Source organism: Tachypleus tridentatus, chromosome 10, assembly GCF_004210375.1.
Source record: "Tachypleus tridentatus isolate NWPU-2018 chromosome 10, ASM421037v1, whole genome shotgun sequence".
Taxonomy (NCBI): domain Eukaryota; kingdom Metazoa; phylum Arthropoda; class Merostomata; order Xiphosura; family Limulidae; genus Tachypleus; species Tachypleus tridentatus.
This window is the reverse complement of record NC_134834.1, coordinates 7576468-7596258: the sequence shown is the minus strand read 5'-3', so window position 1 is coordinate 7596258 and position 19791 is coordinate 7576468. Positions and strand designations below refer to the sequence as shown.

The window sequence follows — 19791 nt, the reverse complement described above, 5'->3', positions numbered from 1 at the left end:
TTTGATATTTTAATTTAACTAAGTTTATAATGACCATACAACTAACACTAAATCTTGTGCACAGTACAGATGTGGTACAAGCTTGTAAGGCCTTTGTTTCCATAATCACTTTACAGGTACAGGAGGAGAGAGGGAGTGAGTCTGTATGATACACGAAATGTACAAAAATGTAATTGTTTGGAATGCTGTTCACAGTTATTTATAAAGTGAACTCAGGGTATTATTGCATGATCGATAGGTGGTGCATCACTGTTTCTCCATAACTTAAATGTTCAGTGACCAACACACACACTGGACAAAATCCTATGTTTACGATTGCTATTTACCAGAATTCTGTAGATACAGGTAATGAGAGAAACAGTATTCACTGTGCTGAAATGTGTTCATGCAGTAAGTAATTTAAATATTCTATAAGTGGATTCATCTTGTTGAATATTAAATTTCACATACATTTAAACAGAAGTTGATTAATTGAAAAATAGCAGCCATACCATTATGGAACAAAATTTTATTTTTTTGTAAGTAAATTATAATATATGTCATGTCAACTTTACGTAACTAAAACAGTACATTAAAAAAATGACACCACTGGCAAAACTTCATCACATAATTTCTTATTATCGAAGCATTACAGATCCACAAGCCATTTGTTGGAAATTTTGTAACTGTTCCCACATTCTGAAATTCAAAAATAATTTTGTTCCTTGATCAGTACGTGTAGCCAACCACCTTTCATGAAATACATCCTAAAATCTTGACTCTAGTGTAAATTGAACACCAGCAGGTTAATAATATGTGTTTTCACAACTGTCATGATTCTAACAAGACCTGGTTTTTCCCTCTGACTAGTCACGAAGTCCATTAGCTACACTATTTACACAGTGTTATGATGATATAGAATTAACATCATCTATGTATTTCCCAGTAATTAAAACATTGTGATAATTAATAGTTTTATTGTAACTTTACTTATGAACAATGGAGATAGAACTGTAACAAGTACAACATTTCAGTGATTCTAAAGTATCCAATCTTTAATGACAAAGATGCTGTTAACACTTGCATCTTTGAAAACAAATCATTTCCCCAGTTCTTGAAACTGCAAAACTATTTTGATGTAACTCTCTGACATATCTTTTTATTTAATAATCAATGCACTGTTTAAACTTTTAACCGTAGATAGATTTAACTCTAGGTTTACTCTTCTCTTTAATTGGGTGGAAATGAAACGCTAGTCAAAGTAAATAATGACCATATTAGATATAAATAACCTGAAATGTGGTTTTTAGAACTATAAAACATTAGGATAACTAAGTACTAGACAGTAATATGATACATATACAGTATGCATATAAAAATATTCTTTAGAATCCAACAAATCATGAAAACAAATTTCATTCCTAGTGTAGATGTCCCACTTATAATGTGACCTTTAATAGACGTTTTAAGTTAAACATTCAGTTTTATGTCCATCTGTTATATACAATATTTACAGAGGATGGAGTGTGGTCACTTGGTGAGAACATCGGTGTCTGGTGTCCCTTTGATGTTCATCATACACTGGTGGATCAGATCATAAAAGTGTACAAGTTGATGGTATCCATTTGTCAGGCATTCCCTGAAATGGATATACAGTAATATATACAAAGTTGTGTGTCAAAAATATACTTTCAAGGAAACTGCTTACTGTCAAAAATATATTTTCTTATTGTTACATCTAGATGCAAAGTTTCATCTGAGAAAATTGGCACAAAATTAGGAGGTTTATTTTTCCCTTGACCAAAACAAGGGTGTGTCCAGACAGTGATGTGACTACATGGTTTATTACAGCTTCCTCGTATATGTTTTGTATGAAGGTTAAAATAATTCATTCCTGTCTCAACAAAAACATCACTTTTTAACATTATCCCTGATTCTGGGTTTAGTCCATTAACAGGGTTTTACTTGGATAGTTACTTACAGTTTCAAATTAATGGAATAAAGCACTGCAATTGCTGATACAGTTTAAATACAATAAAAATTGGTTTCTTGTCTGATTAGTTTCTTCTCAAAATCAAAGCTAGAGAAGATATGAAAACAGAAAAAGTTATATACCTGTTACTGGCATTCCTACAATACAGTTCAAGCATTTCTAAAGTTGGGGGGTTGGTGGGAGGAACATCCAACTGAAGAGAAGAAGGAAAGATATAAAACCTAATTACTCAACAATGAACATTACAGACAATCACAGCTAAATAGTACACCTAGCAGTGAACATTACAGACAATCACAGCCAAATAATACACTCAACAGTGAACATTACAAACAATCACAGCTAAATAATACACTCAAGTTTGTTACAAGGTTGAGTGTAAAACATGTGAGTTACACAAGACAAATACATTAATAATGACAATGTACATAGTTAAACTTACCTGGACTTCTAATTGAGCAACAAAGTTCATTAAAATGTGGAAGAATTTAGAAACCGATTCTTTGTACTCTGGGTCGACTGAACAACTGGTCTGGATAACACTGTAGATGAAATTAATTATGTTAGATGGATCTATATTTAGTAACCGTTAAACAAGTGACACTTTGTTAGCCAACCTCCAAGCTGATACTTCATAGTTACCACTTTCCATACAATTATTGTCTTACTAGTCCTCACATTTCTACAGCCATTACTTGGTACCAAAGAAGATAAATGTATTCTCACCACAAAAAAGTCATTCACTGTGATGGTGACAAGAACGATTGCCTCAACCCAAATAACTCACCATTAAAAGAAATTACACTAAGAGAACCAAGGGTCTCAAAAACAGATGGAGAATTATTAGCTTTAATTCGTTTTTGTCCACTTACATAATTACAAGTCTTCAGAACTAACTCATAAAAACTAGCAAAACACGGGTTAGTGTTGCAGTCATGATTGTAACATTTCAGAAAAGACTTCCTTACAAAGTTCGGTACTAATATACTTAAGATGCGTGCCATTCAGTTACTCATGCAAGGAAATCCTGAAACTAAAGCACTGATGTTACCTTTGTAGCATCACAAACGTTCCCACAGTTAAATGTATCACGAAATGGAAGAATGAGTTTCAACTTGTTTGATTGGATGTCACAAAGTGGCACATGGGCCAGTTGGATAAGAATAACGTGCCCAAGTTTCTCTGTCACAGAAAGTGGCACATGGACCAGTTGGATAAGAATAACGTGCCCAAGTTTCTCTGTCACACAAAGTGGCACATGGACCAGTTGGATAAGAATAACGTGCCCAAGTTTCTCTGTCACAGAAAGTGGCACATGGACCAGTTGGATAAGAATAACGTGCCCAAGTTTCTCTGTCACAGAAAGTGGCACATGGACCAGTTGGATAAGAATAACGTGCCCAAGTTTCTCTGTCACACAAAGTGGCACATGGATCAGTTGGATAAGAATAAAGTTTCTCTGTCCAAGGCACATGGATCAGTTGGATAAGAATAACGTGCCCAAGTTTCTCACGTATACAATATAAATTACAGACTACAGTGGAACCCCTCTCCTTCTGGACTGAGACAAACTGGCCTGATTACAGGGGTTCCACTGTACATAATGAGGGATTATGTAAACACAAAAAGGGACTGTGATTGAATGAACGCTTTCAAGGGGTGGCCACTTAGAGGGGTTCCACTGTACTCTTTATAGTTTTTGCTAATTTGTCCATGGTTAACACAAATGTTAATTTTAATACTTATGACCTATGTATGCACACCAGTTTTCATACAAATCAGGCACTTTAATTTTTGTAAGGTAGGTAGAACAAACATACATGCATGTGATCGTAATAAGTTCTGATACTTAACTTTCTTTGTAAAAAATGACAAAGAAGATTTATACAAACAGATAAAATAAATACGTATTTACTAACATTTAATGCACCCAGTAATTAAAGCCTGATAAAAATCTCATTATCCTTTACAATGCATCAAGCAGATATAAACACTTCTAAAGTTATAGCCATTTGATACAACGAGGGGATTTACCCCACTGCTTCACCAAAGACAAGAAAAGATCAAATCCTAATTTCATTTTCTGGGCACTTTTGGAAACCAGTCCAAAACATCCGATTCTTCTTTAACCCTTTTGGAGCATATAAAAACAAATCATGCTTTACAATAATCTTACATACCAACATCACAGAAAACGTTTTTTATCTGTGTCACCAGGAAACTGCTGATTGTATGTGAACCTTAAGATTTCCTCACATAAGAAACTGGTATGAGTAATAAAGTTCAATTTCAAATATTTATGTTTACATGAGTTATAGTTCTTTAACAAATAGAATACATCAAAACAAAAGACGGTTACTGTCTCCACAACTTATTTGAAACATATTATCACTGTACCTCTGCATGTGTTTCTCTAGAGTTCTAAGTTTTAGAAAGAACTTGGGAAGAAATTTCACAGCTTCTTGTGGGTTAGGCAGGGACTGAGGACAAGCGTACTGTAGGTCATGTGAAAAACCAAAACTGTCCAGCAACATCCCACTACAGACAGAGTAAAGTAACACATACCAATAAAATAACAACATAAATTCTTGTCATGAGAGACTACACTGTTTGTAAAGTTAACCTCAATTCTGAACAAACAACTAAGGCTATAACATTAACAGTTACATTTGTTATACTGCTGATTAATAAGATCTTTGTTATAAAACACTACTAGCTCTGGTTCATATACGTACATAACAAATCATATAACTAATAAAGAAAATGTGTTACAAATAGTTGTGCTCTGAATTGTTTGTATTTAAATACAATGCTACACAACAGACTATCTGCTATAATTAACCACAGGTATCAAAACATGGTGTTTAGCCATTTGCTATAAGCTGACCACATTTTTGCAAGACCAAAGATATTCTCCACTTTATATTAAACTAGGGTTAACTATATGATGCAAGATTAAACACCCACTTGTTTCAATCAAATTTCCTTCTCTTTAGAAAAATGTACACTCAAAACTGGTCAAAGATTGCCCATACAGATGGTTACACAAACATCTCCAAGACGCTTCTGACAAAGACGAGGCGTTTACCTCACATATCTGCTAACTTGCCAAACAAAACTGACCTTTCTTAAACAAATACTTCTTGCAACATTTTACTTACCTAAGATGGTTAATAATTTGCCACACGTACTGGAACATGTCTATAACTAGTTTATGTTGAATGTCTACACTTGTTTCTTTTAACCGTGTGCTATAAAAACAGGGAAAAAAATTCAAGTAAGCTATTGGTCTAACATTTTTACTCCAGTTTCACCAAAAAGTGGACCTTTTTAGTTTTGGTCAGTTGAATTAAACAAATGACTTATAGCAGCAAAACAATAACATGAAAGGACATGCAGATACATAAATGTTGGTTAGGCCAATCTGAACTGTTTCTAGCTCAAGTTTTCAAAATAACCATATGGTGGAAGGTTATTTATTATTTGTGGCTAACTTTTTAGCACAAATATAATAAATTTTATGAAATTATCTTAATTAAAGAATGTTTAGCATCATTCAATATTAGCTTAAGCAATTACCATAAATAATGATGCTTTATACAGCTATCCAAATTGCAATGACAAGAAACTGTTAATCTAGATTCCATGGCGTTACTACAAAGGAAAGTATTAGCACTGTTTTAGAAAGGAAAATCTACCACCATGTATTTTAAAGAATCTGGTTGGTTCTGTAAAGCAGAGGTCAGTACCAATAATATGGTTGTGTTCCTTAGGCTTGGTTACTTTCAAGTGTCACTTTTGTACTTCCTGTGGTTTGTTGACATAAAGTCATAATATCTAATCAAAAACACCTCAGATGTTAAAAAACAAGGTGTGGTTAAAAAGCATTGAGTCTGCAACTTAAAGAAATTAAATTAAACCTGGTGACTAAACTGGTAGCTACACACATAGCATTGATAAGAACTTTAGAACAAATATTTATTAATTACTTAGCTGGTCTGCATTTTTTTGTTCAACTAAGGAAATGATGGTGAATAAAACAAAATATGATACTGGATTATCAGGAATCATTTCTTTGAGTAATCAAATCACTAGATTAAGAGATTTACAAATACTCTAAAGTCATATAGCATCAGCTAAAATCAAACGTGTTATTTTAGTATTGTGTAACCAGTACATTTGAGTCTCTTAAATCAACTAGCTTTAACTGCAACATTTAAGTATATCTGAGTGTTAAAGACCAAATAAATGTGAAATTCCCGAGTTTTGTTACTTCTTTATGTTATCTATTTCACGTGAAATATATCGCTGTAAACAGTTAATATACATTTTTACTCTAACACTAGTGAGGATATATTCACTAAAATATTTTTTAAAATCCTCCCAAGTGTAACATTTCTCTACCTTTGCTCTACTGGCACATTATGTAAGAGTATGTACATACTATGAACCTTGCTCTACTGGCACATTATGTAAGAGTATGTACATACTTTGAACCTTGCTCTACTGGCACATTATGTAAGAGTATGTACATACTTTGAACCTTGCTCTACTGGCACATTATGTAAGAGTATGTACATACTATGAACCTTGCTCTACTGGCACATTATGTAAGAGTATGTCCATACTTTGAACCTTGCTCTACTGGCACATTATGTAAGAGTATGTACATACTTTGAACCTTGCTCTACTGGCACATTATGTAAGAGTATGTACATACTTTGAACCTTGCTCTACTGGCACATTATGTAAGAGTATGTACATACTTTGAACCTTGCTCTACTGGCACATTATGTAAGAGTATGTACATACTATGAACCTTGCTCTACTGGCACATTATGTAAGAGTATGTACATACTTTGAACCTTGCTCTACTGGCACATTATGTAAGAGTATGTACATACTTTGAACCTTGCTCTACTGGCACATTATGTAAGAGTATGTACATACTTTGAACCTTGCTCTACTGGCACATTATGTAAGAGTATGTACATACTTTGAACCTTGCTCTACTGGCACATTATGTAAGAGTATGTACATACTTTGAACCTTGCTCTACTGGCACATTATGTAAGAGTATGTACATACTATGAACCTTGCTCTACTGGCACATTATGTAAGAGTATGTACATACTATGAACCTTGCTCTACTGGCACATTATGTAAGAGTATGTACATACTTTGAACCTTGCTCTACTGGCACATTATGTAAGAGTATGTACATACTTTGAACCTTGCTCTACTGGCACATTATGTAAGGTATGTACATACTTTGAACCTTGCTCTACTGGCACATTATGTAAGAGTATGTACATACTTTGAACCTTGCTCTACTGGCACATTATGTAAGAGTATGTCCATACTTTGAACCTTGCTCTACTGGCACATTATGTAAGAGTATGTCCATACTTTGAACCTTGCTCTACTGGCACATTATGTAAGAGTATGTACATACTTTGAACCTTGCTCTACTGGCACATTATGTAAGAGTATGTACATACTTTGAACCTTGCTCTACTGGCACATTATGTAAGAGTATGTACATACTTTGAACCTTGCTCTACTGGCACATTATGTAAGAGTATGTACATACTTTGAACCTTGCTCTACTGGCACATTATGTAAGAGTATGTACATACTTTGAACCTTGCTCTACTGGCACATTATGTAAGAGTATGTACATACTATGAACCTTGCTCTACTGGCACATTATGTAAGAGTATGTACATACTATGAACCTTGCTCTACTGGCACATTATGTAAGAGTATGTACATACTTTGAACCTTGCTCTACTGGCACATTATGTAAGAGTATGTACATACTTTGAACCTTGCTCTACTGGCACATTATGTAAGAGTATGTACATACTTTGAACCTTGCTCTACTGGCACATTATGTAAGAGTATGTACATACTTTGAACCTTGCTCTACTGGCACATTATGTAAGAGTATGTACATACTTTGAACCTTGCTCTACTGGCACATTATGTAAGAGTATGTACATACTTTGAACCTTGCTCTACTGGCACATTATGTAAGAGTATGTACATACTATGAACCTTGCTCTACTGGCACATTATGTAAGAGTATGTACATACTATGAACCTTGCTCTACTGGCACATTATGTAAGAGTATGTACATACTTTGAACCTTGCTCTACTGGCACATTATGTAAGAGTATGTACATACTTTGAACCTTGCTCTACTGGCACATTATGTAAGAGTATGTACATACTTTGAACCTTGCTCTACTGGCACATTATGTAAGAGTATGTACATACTTTGAACCTTGCTCTACTGGCACATTATGTAAGAGTATGTACATACTTTGAACCTTGCTCTACTGGCACATTATGTAAGAGTATCTACATACTTTGAACACTTCTCTTCCACACTGAACAACTGGCACTGTTCATGTAGCTCTCCCAGTCTCTCAACAGTTGCAGCTGCTGAGCCATAGACCCGTTGAATGTGAACACTGAGTGAAACGGCCAATTTGAGGAATCCTAAAGCCTGCTTCTTCTCGCATATATATGCTGTTAAAAATAAAACAGACATACAACACACTTCTCTTGTTCTCCGTCTGTTAAAATTAAAACAAGCATTTAATTGGTACTTTCTTACTCACTTTCAAAACAAAACAACCACAGAACTTGCTTCTTCTCATATGGTGACTTTTAGATTTTTTATTGTCACAAAAAAGTACTGATTTTATTGTTAGTTCTAAAAAAACAGAAACATAACAACTGAATTACATTCAGAAACCTTTAGTTCTCTCAGGAGATCTTTAACGAGGGTGTTGAATTCTCGGGAGAATTTGAAGTTAAAAACAGCAAACCAGTGCCTGAAAATAAAATAACAAATACTCTTAGACCCGCCAGTTTGTTAACTGATTTGATATTTCAAATTAAGTCTGTGCTCCAATGTTTAAACCATACCTGTCTTTCAGCATAGTGTATATTTTTTGTTTAACAACAGTACACTTTATTAAAGCTATTCTTCATCTACTAGAAATTTACAAAGATCTAAGGCTATTAATTTTATAAAGGATGCTATCCTTAAGTACATTCTTTATTATACATAGTTTTCAAAATCGTATTTATTTCTTCTTGGAATTTAGTAGTAAAGTTACAGAAGATTGGTTGTTTACCCCCTTCATTTTAGGTGGGGGTATGGTGCATACAATCATCCCCCCCTACAGTTTGGTCTGTTGAATTGTTTTATTACATCACAGGCCTACAAATTATGTGTTTGTTCTTGTGATTCTCGTGTTCTTACCAATCGAATTACATAATTAGGCCTAGATGTAGGCTTTTTCAGTAGCCGAAATGTACATCTTTAATATAGGCGTGCTTCTAAGCTTTTCGACCTAAGCGATAGTTCGTAAGTATCAGTCAGTAGGCTTAAGTATACATGCAAGTATTGTGGTAACAAGATTACTCTGTGACTACATGTTTACAGCTTTCAGGTTCACGTAATCAGAGATTACCAATTTGCAAATTGAACAGTTCACATAAGTGGTTGTAAAAGTCCTCCCCCCCCATCGGGTGTAAAAAATCTACGCCCCTGCACCAGCCATACTGACTATACACATTAAATTTCATATTATTTGAAACATCAGCCTGATTTCATCAAGAAATGTTTATTGGAAAGGTTCTGTTTGAACTAACAAGGCTGATAAATCTTTTATGTCATGAAGTTAATAATTTAAAACTTAATTATTAATCACCATGGATACAGGTGGTGGTCAAAATGCACATTATAACTTTCAAAAGTTCAATTGATTTATCACCACTATGAATCAGCTGGACACAGCTTATAATGAACAAGTGACTTTTGGAGTCACAAGTAATTTATTTATTTTCCTTTATGTGTACTTCACACTGTTCAACAACTTGTACTATAAATAATGACAATATATGTTTAAACCTTTATTGAAGTGACATTAGTTTGTTGAATCTACACACACTTTCCTTGTATACCCCCTGCCTTTCAAGAAACACGTGTCATCTGGTTTCTACCAGAAGTAATAAAAACTTATTAGGTTAGAAATCTTAAAGGACAGAAGTAATTTCTCCATTAATCCTCGAGAAGTGTACTCAGACATAATAAAACCCACCCTTTTTAGTCCACTCACTAACTTACTGTTTACCACAGTAATAAGACAGTTCAAAGAACATATTAAAGTAGCTGTGAAAAGTGAAAATAACAGATAAAGGTTTACTATGAAAACCATTTAGGAAGTTCAAAGAGGCTATGTGCAAATAAACCATAAATTCATCAGTAACTAACAGTTCTCAGTGAAGGTCGTGTAATGTTTCATAAAACCTTGTCAAATTTCACAAACTCAGTACATTCAGAGCTATACACTTAGTACATTTGGAGCTATACCTGTTATATAGGTTTACCTTTCTTAATACCAAAAACAGAGAACTTTGTACAGTACAGAAGTAAAACAACCAGTGTAGTGAACGGATGCTAGTAACACTCATCTAACTTTTTGTTAATGTAACCTATTTTCACTTTGTCTTCATAACATGAAATCTTTGGTTTTAGTGTAGGTCTGTATATTTTTTTTCTTTTACTGATTATTAATTAGTTACATTCTGGAAAAGCAGCTGTTCTGTATGTAAATATGAAAAGAACATAAAATACGTACTTCTTAAAGCACTGCAAAACCTGAATTAATGACCACGGTGGACGATAAAGTACGATCTTTTCCTTAAAAAAAACATCTTATTAATCAAACAGTTTTAACAAAGAGTTCAATAGACTTCAAAAAATATGTGAAACAACACAACAGTTAATATGGTTATTAAAACAATCCTGTTGTCACTGTTGTAAAAACTAATCTGACACTTACCACAAGTCTTCATATGCTTCCTTCATTTCTGTCACTAAAACTGGTGTTAAAATCTGCTTCAAGAGTTGCTTTGCTTCACACACCATCTTGTCTACATTCTAATAGATGATTAGTGTATTTTATAAAGAGAACAATAAAAACACACAACCTAGTCCACAACAAAAACACGCTTCACACACAACCTTGGCCACAACAAAAACACACTTGACACAACCTTGGCCACAACAAAAACACACTTGACACAACCTTGGCCACACAAAAACACACTTGACACAACCTTGGCCACACAAAAACACGCTTCACACACAACCTTGGCCACAACAAAAACACGCTTCACACACAACCTTGGCCACAACAAAAACACTCTTCACACACAACCTTGGCCACAACAAAAACACGCTTCACACACAACCTTGGCCACAACAAAAACACGCTTCACACACACCTTGTACAACAAAACACTCTTCACACACAACCTTGGCTACAACAAAAACACTCTTCACACACAACCTTGGCCACAACAAAAACACTCTTCACACACAACCTTGGCCACAACAAAAACACTCTTCACACACAACCCAGTCCACAACAAAAACACTCTTCACACACAACCCAGTCCACAACAAAAACACGCTTCACACACAACCCAGTCCACAACAAAAACACGCTTCACACACAACCCAGTCCACAACAAAAACACGCCTCACACACAACCCAGTCCACAACAAAAACACGCTTCACACACAACCCAGTCCACAACAAAAACACGCCTCACACACAACCCAGTCCACAACAAAAACACGCTTCACACACAACCTTGGCCACAACAAAAACACGCTTCACACACAACCCAGTCCACAACAAAAACACGCTTCACACACAACCCAGTCCACAACAAAAACACGCTTCACACACAACCTTGGCCACAACAAAAACACGCTTCACACACAACCTTGGCCACAACAAAAACACGCTTCACACACAACCTTGGCCACAACAAAAACACGCTTCACACACAACCTTGGCCACAACAAAAACACGCTTCACACACAACCTTGGCCACAACAAAAACACGCTTCACACACAACCCAGTCCACAACAAAAACACGCCTAACACACAACCTTGGCCACAACAAAAACACGCCTAACACACAACCTTGGCCACAACAAAAACACGCTTCACACACAACCTTGGCCAAAAAAAAAAACACACAACCTTGCACAAATAAAAACACGGTACACACAACCAGTCCACAATAAAACACGCTTCACACACAACCCAATAAAACACGCTTCATCCACAACAAAAAACACGCTTCACACACAACCTTGGCCACAACAAAAACACGCTTCACACACAACCCAGTCCACAACAAAAACACGCTTCACACACAACCCAGTCCACAACAAAAACACGCTTCACACACAACCTTGGCCACAACAAAAACACGCTTCACACACAACCCAGTCCACAACAAAAACACGCTTCACACACAACCTTGGCCACAACAAAAACACGCTTCACACACAACCTTGGCCACAACAAAAACACGCTTCACACACAACCCAGTCCACAACAAAAACACACCTCACACACAACCCAGTCCACAACAAAAACACGCTTCACACACAACCCAGTCCACAACAAAAACATGCTTCACACACAACCCAGTCCACAACAAAAACACACTTCACACACAACCCAGTCCACAATAAAAACACACTTGACACAGTTTTCGTAAGCTACCAACCAGATATAGTTTACACTTTGTATCTCCAGTTCTTCTTCCACAGTTACTCCCATAAAAAGAAACTCACAAAAGTCTTCTGGTAAGTTTAATGTTTCAATGTAAAATATCTACTGCTATCAGATCTATATAATTATATGTTCTTGCATGGACAGAAAATAACAAACAAGTTTTAGTGAAATTTGTATTTCATAAACAAACCTGTTTCAGAGTGTCTGAAACTTCTTCTGTAGTCAGACAAGTTTCTTTATCTGCAAAATAGTAAAAATACATGTACAGTTAAAATATTACAGAAATACCACAACTGGTACACACCTGTTACACTATGTTTTACAAAAACACTGAAACAAATCACAGATTATACAGAAAAGATCTAGGATATATAAATGTTAAATTATTGGACATAAATGGACATTGGTCTACCATACACATATGGTATGGAGTATTGCTTGTGTTCACCACCAGGAGGCATCAGATTTAGAATATATGCCATCGTAACCCATGATCAAATTATTGAAATTTTTAAGCTATAACAGATACAACACAGTGAAATCATTAGAAGTTTTATAATGTAAAATGAACAGTTAATTTATAATAATATGACCTCCAGACCAAAAACACCTAAAGTGGGCAGTTAATGAACAATTTTAATTTTCTATTAGAAATGAGCTAAGCAAAGAGGGTTGTTTGGTGGCATTACTTGGTTTACGTTTATCTCTGTTCATCTCTGAATTTCAGCAATAATAGTGTACTATCCTCAATAGTCATCGAAACTCTGAATTATTTGATAGATTGTTTAGGCAGAGTATTCATGATGAAACCTTGTAGAATGGACGGCAACTGTCCATTGTGGAGACACAAGGGTAGAGGCCGATGTTTCAAAAGTCTTCTGCCTTTTGTATTCAGGTCATCCTCTGAACTTGTGTCTCCAAAACAGGCATTTGCTGTCCATTCTATAAAGGAACTCTGAATATTTTAATACACAGGAAGACAGAAAGAAAACAGAATTGTTTACAAGTTACTTACTTCTTCCGATAACTTTAGAGTCCGAGAAGTCCACTCTGAAAATCTTTTCAAATGACTCTCGAGAATGAGCCTCAATGTTATTGATTAATGCTTTGTTTAAGAGGTTTTTATCGTTTGAGAGAAGCACCACCTGGTTTTCAGAAACTGAAGAAACAGTTATAAAAGTTGTTATTTACACAAATTCTATTATTAGACTATAAAGAAATTTAAATAAAAACAATCATAACTTTAAAACCTTCCTACCGCATCGGAAAAAGATGTTCAATTCATACAAACAAAGTTCAATGTACTAAAGCCTGACAGATTTTGGATAGCCACTTTTGTATTTTAAAAACATGTTCAATTCATACAAACAAAGTACTAAAGCCTGACAGATTTTGGACAGCCACTTTTGTATTTTAAAAACATGTTCAATTCATACAAACAAAGTACTAAAGCCTGACAGATTTTGGACAGCCACTTTTGTATTTTAAACACTTAAACAGATTTCGGACAGCCACTTTTGTATTTTAATCACTTAAACAGATTTCGGACAGCCACTTTTGTATTTTAATCACTAAAACAGATTTTGGACAGCCACTTTTGTATTTTAATCACTAAAACAGATTTTGGACAGCCACTTTTGTATTTTAATCACTTAAACAGATTTTGGACAGCCACTTTTGTATTTTAAAAAGATGTTCAATTCATACAAACAAAGTTCAATGTACTAAAGCCTGACAGATTTTGGATAGCCACTTTTGTATTTAAAAACATGTTCAATTCATACAAACAAAGTACTAAAGCCTGACAGATTTTGGACAGCAACTTTTGTATTTTAAAAACATGTTCAATTCATACAAACAAAGTACTAAAGCCTGACAGATTTTGGACAGCCACTTTTGTATTTTAATCACTTAAACAGATTTCAGACAGCCACTTTTGTATTTTAATCACTAAAACAGATTTTGGACAGCCACTTTTGTATTTTAATCACTTAAACAGATTTTGGACAGCCACTTTTGTATTTTAAAAAGATGTTCAATTCATACAAACAAAGTTCAATGTACTAAAGCCTGACAGATTTTGGACAGCCACTTTTGTATTTTAAAAACATGTTCAATTCATACAAACAAAGTACTAAAGCCTGACAGATTTTGGACAGCCACTTTTGTATTTTAAAAACATGTTCAATTCATACAAACAAAGTACTAAAGCCTGACAGATTTTGGACAGCCACTTTTGTATTTTAAAAACATGTTCAATTCATACAAACAAAGTACTAAAGCCTGACAGATTTTGGACAGCCACTTTTGTATTTTAATCACTTAAACAGATTTCGGACAGCCACTTTTGTATTTTAATCACTTAAACAGATTTCGGACAGCCACTTTTGTATTTTAATCACTAAAACAGATTTTGGACAGCCACTTTTGTATTTTAATCACTTAAACAGATTTTGGACAGCCACTTTTGTATTTTAAAAACATGTTCAATTCATACAAACAAAGTACTAAAGCCTGACAGATTTTGGACAGCCACTTTTGTATTTTAATCACTTAAACAGATTTCAGACAGCCACTTTTGTATTTTAATCACTAAAACAGATTTTGGACAGCCACTTTTGTATTTTAATCATTAAACAAGAAAACTTTCATTTCATGAAGATTTGTAGCTAAACCTCTTACGTTTTGTTCTGAAATGTTCACTGCAAGATAAAGGGAATACTTGTAACAAAAGCTCAAAACATTAGTGAATAATTTCTTAAAACACACATTCTAAATAATCATGTTACATACTGCCCTATATAATATAGAACACTTCATGAATTTATAAAACCATTCTTTTATATGACAAAATGTTATATAATCACCACAAATATACATCAGAGACATACAGCTAATGTCACATACAACACTGCATACTCAGTAGAAAGCTACTGTAAATTAAGTCATGCTAAAAATGTACGTATATCTGACAAGATGGCTAAAGACAAACTTCATGTTTTGAAATAAACCTCATCTGTATTCAAACATTTCAAATACAGTTCTACACAATGTTCATATAGAAACTTCATCTGTTTTCAAACATTCTAAATACAGTTCTATACAATGTTCATATAGAAACTTCATCTGTTTTCAAACATTTCAAATACAGTTCTACACAATGTTCCTGTAGAAACCTCATCTGTTTTCAAACATTCTAAATACAGTTCTATACAATGTTCATATAGAAACTTCATCTGTTTTCAAACATTCTAAATACACTTCTATACAATGTTCCTATAGAAACTTCATCTGTTTTCAAACATTCTAAATACAGTTCTATACAATGTTCATATAGAAACTTCATCTGTTTTCAAACATTCTAAATACAGTTCTATACAATGTTCATATAGAAACTTCATCTGTTTTCAAACATTCTAAATACAGTTCTATACAATGTTCATATAGAAACTTCATCTGTTTTCAAACATTCTAAATACAGTTCTATACAATGTTCCTACAGAAACTTCATCTGTTTTCAAACATTCTAAATACACTTCTATACAATGTTCCTATAGAAACTTCATCTGTTTTCAAACATTCTAAATACACTTCTATACAATGTTCATATAGAAACTTCATCTGTTTTCAAACATTCTAAATACAGTTCTATACAATGTTCCTGAAGAAACCTCATCTGTTTTCAAACATTCTAAATACAGTTCTATACAATGTTCCTGTAGAAACCTCATCTGTTTTCAAACATTCTAAATACAGTTCTATACAATGTTCATATAGAAACTTCATCTGTTTTCAAACATTCTAAATACAGTTCTATACAATGTTCATATAGAAACTTCATCTGTTTTCAAACATTCTAAATACAGTTCTATACAATGTTCCTACAGAAACTTCATCTGTTTTCAAACATTCTAAATACACTTCTATACAATGTTCCTATAGAAACTTCATCTGTTTTCAAACATTCTAAATACACTTCTATACAATGTTCATATAGAAACTTCATCTGTTTTCAAACATTCTAAATACAGTTCTATACAATGTTCCTGAAGAAACCTCATCTGTTTTCAAACATTCTAAATACAGTTCTATACAATGTTCCTATAGAAACTTCATCTGTTTTCAAACATTCTAAATACAGTTCTATATAATGTTCATATAGAAACTTCATCTGTTTTCAAACATTCCAAATACAGTTCTATACAATGTTCCTATAGAAACATCATCTGTTTTCAAACATTCTAAATACACTTCTATACAATGTTCATATAGAAACTTCATCTGTTTTCAAACATTCTAAATACACTTCTATACAATGTTCCTGAAGAAACCTCATCTGTTTTCAAACATTCTAAATACAGTTCTATACAATGTTCCTGTAGAAACCTCATCTGTTTTCAAACATTCTAAATACACTTCTATACAATGTTCATATAGAAACTTCATCTGTTTTCAAACATTCTAAATACAGTTCTATACAATGTTCATATAGAAACTTCATCTGTTTTCAAACATTCTAAATACAGTTCTATACAATGTTCATATAGAAACTTCATCTGTTTTCAAACATTCTAAATACAGTTCTATACAATGTTCATATAGAAATTTCATCTGTTTTCAAACATTCTAAAGAGTTCTATACAATGTTCCTATAGAAACTTCATCTGTTTTCAAACATTCTAAATACAGTTCTATACAATGTTCCTGTAGAAACTTCATCTGTTTTCAAACATTCCAAATACAGTTCTATACAATGTTCATATAGAAACTTCATCTGTTTTCAAACATTCTAAATACAGTTCTATACAATTTTCATATAGAAACTTCATCTGTTTTCAAACATTCCAAATACACTTCTATACAATGTTCATATAGAAACTTCATCTGTTTTCAAACATTCTAAATACAGTTCTATACAATGTTCCTGTAGAAACCTCATCTGTTTTCAAACATTCTAAATACAGTTCTATACAATGTTCCTGTAGAAACCTCATCTGTTTTCAAACATTCTAAATACACTTCTATACAATGTTCATATAGAAACTTCATCTGTTTTCAAACATTCTAAATACAGTTCTATACAATGTTCCTGTAGAAACCTCATCTGTTTTCAAACATTCTAAATACACTTCTATACAATGTTCATATAGAAACTTCATCTGTTTTCAAACATTCTAAATACAGTTCTATACAATGTTCATATAGAAACTTCATCTGTTTTCAAACATTCTTAATACAGTTCTATACAATGTTCCTGCAGAAACCTCATCTGCTTTCAAACATTCTAAATACACTTCTATACAATGTTCATATAGAAACTTCATCTGTTTTCAAACATTCTAAATACAGTTCTATACAATGTTCATATAGAAACTTCATCTGTTTTCAAACATTCTAAATACACTTCTATACAATGTTCCTGAAGAAACCTCATCTGTTTTCAAACATTCTAAATACAGTTCTATACAATGTTCCTGTAGAAACCTCATCTGTTTTCAAACATTCTAAATACACTTCTATACAATGTTCATATAGAAACTTCATCTGTTTTCAAACATTCTAAATACAGTTCTATACAATGTTCATATAGAAACTTCATCTGTTTTCAAACATTCCAAATACACTTCTATACAATGTTCATATAGAAACTTCATCTGTTTTCAAACATTCTAAATACAGTTCTATACAATGTTCCTGTAGAAACCTCATCTGTTTTCAAACATTCTAAATACACTTCTATACAATGTTCATATAGAAACTTCATCTGTTTTCAAACATTCTAAATACAGTTCTATACAATGTTCCTGTAGAAACCTCATCTGTTTTCAAACATTCTAAATACACTTCTATACAATGTTCATATAGAAACTTCATCTGTTTTCAAACATTCTAAATACAGTTCTATACAATGTTCATATAGAAACTTCATCTGTTTTCAAACATTCTAAATACAGTTCTATACAATGTTCATATAGAAACTTCATCTGTTTTCAAACATTCTAAATACAGTTCTATACAATGTTCATATAGAAACTTCATCTGTTTTCAAACATTCTAAATACACTTCTATACAATGTTCCTGTAGAAACCTCATCTGTTTTCAAACATTCTAAATACAGTTCTATACAATGTTCATATAGAAACTTCATCTGTTTTCAAACATTCTAAATACAGTTCTATACAATGTTCATATAGAAACTTCATCTGTTTTCAAACATTCTAAATACAGTTCTATACAATGTTCATATAGAAACTTCATCTGTTTTCAAACATTCTAAATACAGTTCTATACAATGTTCATATAGAAACTTCATCTGTTTTCAAACATTCTAAATACAGTTCTATACAATGTTCATATAGAAACTTCATCTGTTTTCAAACATTCTAAATACAGTTCTATACAATGTTCATATAGAAACTTCATCTGTTTTCAAACATTCTAAATACAGTTCTATACAATGTTCATATAGAAACTTCATCTGTTTTCAAACATTCTAAATACAGTTCTATACAATGTTCATATAGAAACTTCATCTGTTTTCAAACATTCTAAATACAGTTCTATACAATGTTCCTGCAGAAACCTCATCTGTTTTCAAACATTCTAAATACACTTCTATACAATGTTCATATAGAAACTTCATCTGTTTTCAAACATTCTAAATACAGTTCTATACAATGTTCATATAGAAACCTCATCTGTTTTCAAACATTCTAAATACAGTTCTATACAATGTTCCTGTAGAAACCTCATCTGTTTTCAAACATTCTAAATACAGTTCTATACAATGTTCCTGTAGAAACCTCATCTGTTTTCAAAGATTCTAAATACAGTTCTATACAATGTTCATATAGAAACTTCATCTGTTTTCAAACATTCTAAATACACTTCTATACAATGTTCCTATAGAAACTTCATCTGTTTTCAAACATTCTAAATACACTTCTATACAATGTTCATATAGAAACTTCATCTGTTTTCAAACATTCTAAATACAGTTCTATACAATGTTCCTGAAGAAACCTCATCTGTTTTCAAACATTCTAAATACAGTTCTATACAATGTTCCTATAGAAACTTCATCTGTTTTCAAACATTCTAAATACAGTTCTATATAATGTTCATATAGAAACTTCATCTGTTTTCAAACATTCCAAATACAGTTCTATACAATGTTCCTATAGAAACATCATC

At 33.0% G+C, this 19791-nt stretch overlaps 1 protein-coding gene across 6 annotated transcripts in view; it reads right to left on the bottom strand.

The window, feature by feature from the left end:
• Positions 1-493: 493 nt before the first annotated feature.
• Positions 494-19791, bottom strand: part of Swt1 (Swt1 RNA endoribonuclease) — a 45455-nt gene continuing 26157 nt past the window's right edge. For 4 of the 6 annotated variants that reach the window (XM_076459987.1, XM_076459990.1, XM_076459986.1 and 1 more), the window contains exons 10-20: positions 13612-13755; positions 12787-12836; positions 10838-10935; positions 10634-10696; positions 8730-8818; positions 8348-8510; positions 5134-5223; positions 4370-4510; positions 2415-2514; positions 2095-2165; positions 494-1618 (exon numbers count right to left, since the gene is read on the bottom strand). In XM_076459987.1, coding sequence (XP_076316102.1) covers positions 1510-1618; positions 2095-2165; positions 2415-2514; positions 4370-4510; positions 5134-5223; positions 8348-8510; positions 8730-8818; positions 10634-10696; positions 10838-10935; positions 12787-12836; positions 13612-13755 — 1118 coding nt within the window. In that variant the 3' untranslated portion in view covers positions 494-1509. The remainder of the gene's footprint in view (positions 1619-2094; positions 2166-2414; positions 2515-4369; positions 4511-5133; positions 5224-8347; positions 8511-8729; positions 8819-10633; positions 10697-10837; positions 10936-12786; positions 12837-13611; positions 13756-19791) is intronic. The other 2 variants (XM_076459989.1, XM_076459988.1) reach the window with 2 other exon arrangements.